Source organism: Quercus robur, chromosome 3 (genome assembly GCF_932294415.1).
Source record: "Quercus robur chromosome 3, dhQueRobu3.1, whole genome shotgun sequence".
NCBI classification, from domain to species: Eukaryota; Viridiplantae; Streptophyta; class Magnoliopsida; order Fagales; family Fagaceae; genus Quercus; species Quercus robur.
In genome coordinates, this window is record NC_065536.1 from 55,567,403 (window position 1) to 55,572,879 (window position 5,477).

At 32.3% G+C, this 5,477-nt stretch overlaps 1 protein-coding gene across 2 annotated transcripts; it reads left to right on the forward strand.

Annotated features, from left to right (window-relative positions):
• The first annotated feature begins 1,054 nt into the window (after positions 1-1,054).
• On the forward strand, positions 1,055-4,453 carry LOC126718440 (cysteine-rich receptor-like protein kinase 3). 2 transcript variants are annotated; one of them, XM_050420640.1, is made up of 6 exons: positions 2,216-2,333; positions 2,418-2,557; positions 2,636-2,846; positions 2,940-3,174; positions 3,774-3,918; positions 4,036-4,453. In XM_050420640.1, exons 1-6 carry the CDS (start codon positions 2,216-2,218, stop codon positions 4,360-4,362), a joined length of 1,176 nt encoding a protein of 391 aa, XP_050276597.1. In that variant the 3' UTR covers positions 4,363-4,453. The 2 variants fall into 2 exon arrangements, with proteins under 2 accessions (XP_050276596.1, XP_050276597.1); XM_050420639.1 differs by lacking the exons at positions 3,774-3,918; positions 4,036-4,453 and adding an exon at positions 1,055-1,829 and having other exon boundaries at positions 2,223-2,333; positions 2,940-3,186.
• The last annotated feature ends 1,024 nt before the right edge of the window (positions 4,454-5,477 follow it).

Below are 5,477 nucleotides of genomic sequence, written 5' to 3' on the forward strand. Positions count from 1 at the left end.
ATTTTTTATGATGCTACTAAACTATGACTTTCCTTATTTAGCTTACGACAAGATAGAATTATTTTCCAAAAAAATTTAGTGGAAAACAATCTCTAAAAATAAGTCATACTTTTTCTATCGACTAGAGATAGTTTTCATTTGACTAATTTTTTATGATGCTACTAAACAATGAAAAGCACAAAAAATTATCTTTACACAAAGTTTTCCATTGAAATAAACAGAGTGTAAAAAAAAAAAAAAAAAAAAACACCCTTTCGACTTCCCAAAGGATGGTTAAGTGTACTCTAAGGTTTCATGAGATATCCTAAGTTCAAAATATCTTGCCTAGACATTTATAAGAGAATCATTTTAAGAAATTTTTTATGGGAAAAAAAAAAAAGCAATTGATTTTTTGATAATTTTTTCTATTTTCCATAAAAGTAGTATAAAATATTTCTTAAATTGGTTTATTAACACAATCAACATACATTCCTTTGAAATTGTGTTTTGAAAATACAATTTCAGTTAATTACACGATTTCACAATTTCAGTAAGAGAAATGTTTTGTTTACAATATTTTCAAAACAAATCTTAAGTGTTTGGTTATTGCGAGTTGTAATTAATAGGGCAAAAAGTTATTACAGTGGTCTATTCAAATTATAACTAAATAGCAACTAACCACTTATGATTTGTTGTGAAAATGTTTTGAACGTAACATTTCTCTTTAATTAATGATTATCACACGTTCACTATTGTTTACAATTTGCACACATGCACTTATTGAAATTGTATTTTTAAAACATGATTTCAATGAGTGTACACGAATTGTGTGCATTGACGAGTATATAACAAGATTTAACCATTTTTATTTTAAGTTATAGTGAATTTTGGAAAAATGTTTTAAAATTCTGTTATCACCTAGAAGAACTCAATAAAACACCACAGCGCGCAACACCATCAGCATTAGCCTCATAGTGCTATAGTTTTAATATTCTATTATCACCTACAATAACATTGTGTCTTGCATCACAACTACCATTTTAAGATTTTTAGAGCTTTCTTTGAAGTCTGTAGTTCATCTTTGTATCCATCTTCAATGTATTATCTACTCCTCCTCCTGGCCTTATGTTTGTTTGTAAATCCTTGTCCTTCCGACCCAAGAGCCACAGACCCTGCTCTAATATGCTCTAACAAAACTTCCTTACCACAGCGCGATACCTTCAAAAGAAACTTTTTTGCGGCCATGGAAACAATGACCCCTTTGATTGCCACAAAAAGATACGCAGCTGTTGTGAACGGGACTGGTAATACCACAGTTTATGCTTTTGGTGAGTGCATGAAAGATCTAAATAATACAGACTGTGATCTTTGCTTTGCTCAGTGCCAGACTCAGATCTTCGGGTGTTTTCCAGTTCATAAAGCCACTAGTGGTGGCAGGCTTTTCCATGATGGGTGTTATCTAAGGTACGATGATTACCCTTTCTTCAATGAGGCTTTGAGTGCGCAAGACAGGACCGTGTGTGGAGCTCAAGATTTTGTAGGGAATGGTTCTGTTTTTAGCGCTAATGTTAATCAGTTGGTGATGAATCTAAGCGTGGAAGCGCCTAAGTTTGATGGGTTTTCTGTGGGGTCTGTGAACAATGGAAATGTCACTGTTTATGGATTGGCTCAGTGTTGGGAATTTGTGAATGGTACTGCTTGTGAGGACTGCTTGGCCAATGCGGTTACTAAAATTAGTTCATGTACTCCAAAAGAAGAAGGAAAGGTCTTGAACGCTGGTTGTTATTTGAAATATTCAACAAAAAAATTCTATTCCAATTCGACTGAGTCTGTTATAAACAGTAATCAAGGTGAGTTTGGCTCCAATGAATTTTTTTCTTTTTCTTTTTGTTCTGTCTTTCCTCCATCGAATCAAATGGGATATTAGTGCTTTTCCATCGTGGAAGCCTTGAATTACTGTCCTTTTTAGTTGTTTATAAATTTCAATTAAGATTCTATTCCATTTCCACTGCAGCACAAAATGACTAAAAACTGGGATTTGAATTAGCCTATATTGTCTAATTTTATGCCATCAAAGGATAAATTCTAATGCTCTGTTTTTTGGGTAAAAATTTTTCATAGTACTAAAAATCTCAGCAACATCAATTATTACTTAATTATATAATTTGGTGTACTAATTCTTGACTTCTATTTTGACTAACGATGGTAACGGTCTCACGGAGTAACTTGTTAATATATGTTAGGAAGCAAGCTAGCTATAGCTTTGACTGCAACATCGACTGCTTTGGCTCTTTTGCTGGTTATTGCAGCGGTTGTCTTCATTGTGAGGAAGAATGTACTAAAGAGGAGGAGAGGTACCTATTTTGATATCTTAGAATTTAAAAGACTTTGTCTAGACTCTGGACTTAATATATAGCTTGACTTGATATTTGTTTCAGAAAGAAAGCAACTAGGCGCTATGTTGGCCACAGTGAACAATTCCAAACTCAATTATAAGTATGAAGTTCTAGAAAAGGCCACAAATTACTTTCACAATTCCAATAAGCTGGGACAAGGAGGATCTGGTTCTGTTTTCAAGGTATTTTCAAGTCTACTTTTTTGACATTTCTAATTTTTGCATATGAAATTAACTAGGTACATTTCTGTGTCAAACTAGGGAGTTTTGCCTGATGGGAAGGTTGTTGCCATTAAGAGGCTTTTCTTCAATACCACACAATGGGTGGATCATTTCTTCAATGAAGTCAATTTGATCAGCGACATCCATCACAAAAATCTTGTAAAGTTGTTGGGATGCAGTATTGCAGGCCCTGAAAGCCTTCTTGTTTATGAATATGTGCCAAATCGAAGCCTCCATGATTACTTTTCTGGTTGTAATTTAATCTTGAATTACTATTTATGTTAGAAGATAACCCTTTCTCATTTAACTTATGTACTTACATATGTCACTTCATTTGGTTCAGCTAAAAGGAAGTTTCAGCTGCTAAGGTGGGAGGTGAGGTATAAGATCATATTGGGTACGGCTGAGGGCTTGGCCTATCTCCACGAGGAACTAGAAACGAGAATCATTCATAGAGACATTAAATTAAGCAATATACTGCTTGAAGAGGACTTCACAGCAAAGATTGCAGATTTTGGACTCGCTAGATTATTTCCAGAAGATAAGACACACCTCAGCACTGGCATTGCTGGCACATTGTAAGTGCAAGACCATCTTTGGTTATCTTCCTTGGTCCATAATATCCTTTATCATTCCTGTGATTAATGTCCTCTTCATGCGGGAAAAATTCTTGTGTCTTGGTATTTCAAGTTCAAGGTTTATCCTAGTTATTTCTTTTAAGTAACATTAACAGATATTTCATCATTACACAATGTCTCAATGCATTTTAAAGAATATTTAGATGAACCCCTCCAAACTGTGCTAGTTAACTACTCTCTTGGTGCCATTGTTACGAAGTGTTTAATATAATGTATTGAATCAGGGGAAGGTTGATCCAAAGTTGATATTCTCATTATAAACATGTAATTGTTCATTGTGTTATATAATTTTATGTTAGGTACATACTAAGAAACATCAGTTTTTCTAGGATAAATTTTAGTATTATTTTCAAGTCCTTATTGTTAATTGGAAATTATCACCCCAGGGAAAAAGACAATACTAGTAAAGTATCAATTCCTTTTCTTTTTGTTCTATTCACACATTGACATTCCACCCTTACAGCTTTGCAGTATACAGTGTAATATCTCTGCTTACATATACATCTCTTATTTGGCATTAACCATATTTGTATTTGTAGAGGTTACATGGCCCCAGAGTATGTTCTTCGCGGCAAATTGACTGAGAAGGCAGACGTTTACAGTTTTGGGGTTCTTGTAATTGAAGTTGTATCTGGAAAGAGGAACAATACCTTCTCTCAATATTCATATACCATCCTACAAATGGTAAATCTTTTTTCCTTTGGCATTTCTGCTAATTTAGGCTTCAATGACAAATAATTCTCCTCTAATTTCATGTGAGAAAACCTAACAAAACCTTCTTACTTTTCATCTTTTTTAAAGGTTTGGAACCTTTATGGAATAGGTAGGATATGTGAAGCTGTTGATCCAGCCTTAGAGGGTCAGTTCCAAGGAGAGGAGGCATCTCGATTACTTCAAATTGGGCTACTATGTGTACAAGCCTCTGCAGAACTGCGGCCATCAATGTCAACGGTAGTGAAAATGTTATCTGATAATCATGAAATTCCACAGCCAACACATCCACCATTTCTCAATTCCAGTAGGGCAGAACTCCGTCAATATGTACCATCTAGAACTTGCAATTCTCAGCCTTTGTCCGGCAATCACTCTAAAATGCATTTTACACATTCCATAACTATATCTATTTAAAATGTTTAATATTGTCATTTTTAGTATCATCGATGCTCATTTTTGCTAGAGATACATATTGTAATTATGATGCCCCAAATTGACATTGAATTAGTTGACTGTATGTTTTGTGGGTGTGTACATATATTCAGTTGATAGGAAATTAAGGGAAAATTATATTTTGCCATCTTGAACTATACACCAATTACATTTTGCATTATAAACTTTTCAAATGCACGTTTTGCACCATAAACTGTGATCATTATTAAACTTTGCACCCAAACATCTACTTTCTTGTTAATCTGGATGGAAAAATATGGCATCATGTGAAAATACCTAATTTTCTATCTTCTTAATCTTTTAAAAACAAAAGATAAATTACATTTTTCCATCTTAAACTATAATCTTGATTACACTTTGCACCCAAAATTTTGAATTTCCGTCCAAGTTAACAGCAAACTTAGTGTCAAGATGTAAAGTGTAACAATAGTCATAGTTTAAAGTACAATACATGCATTCAAAAAGTTTATGGTGTAAAGTGTAATATAGGGTATAGTTTAAAGTTATAAAGTACAATTTTTGTAGAAATTTATAAATAATAAGCCCTAAAACTGCTCGTTGTGCGTGATAATTTTTTTAAGGTTGTCTCATTAAATCTATTTTTTGCAATTTGGATTAATTTAATAAAAATTAATGTATTTCATTATCGTATTTTCATATATTATAGGAACAATAAAAAATGTAATATATATATATATATTACTTATGTAGTACCAAAATGAAAACAATACAATTTTTCTCACGAATTCAAAAGGCAAGTTATCAAAAATGTTCATCTTTTAATAAAATTTATTTATTACATTTTGAGTATCATTAAAAAGTATGCAAAATTTGGAAAATATTCTTTTAATTTTAAACAAACTTTCTTAAACCTATTTTGTTCTACTCTAAAATCCAAAACACCAAAAAATGCAACTAAAAAATTAATAAAACTTAAAAATATAATTGGACCAATTAGGAAATAAATTTGTTATTGATAATCTATTGAGGATATTTTATTTACAAAAATTGCAATTTCGTCACCAAAAAGACTATCAAATAAAAATTATTAGCAAAATCTTAGAATTAAGTTTCTA

Bases quoted from the DNA above. Each gene is read 5' to 3' on its own strand.
- LOC126718440 (XM_050420639.1), top strand. From the start codon at position 1,076: ATGTATTATCTACTCCTCCTCCTGGCCTTATGTTTGTTTGTAAATCCT. The intron at 1,830-2,222 runs GTGAGTTTGGCT...AATATATGTTAG, and splicing joins TGTTATAAACAGTAATCAAG to GAAGCAAGCTAGCTATAGCT. The intron at 2,334-2,417 runs GTACCTATTTTG...TATTTGTTTCAG, and splicing joins TGTACTAAAGAGGAGGAGAG to AAAGAAAGCAACTAGGCGCT.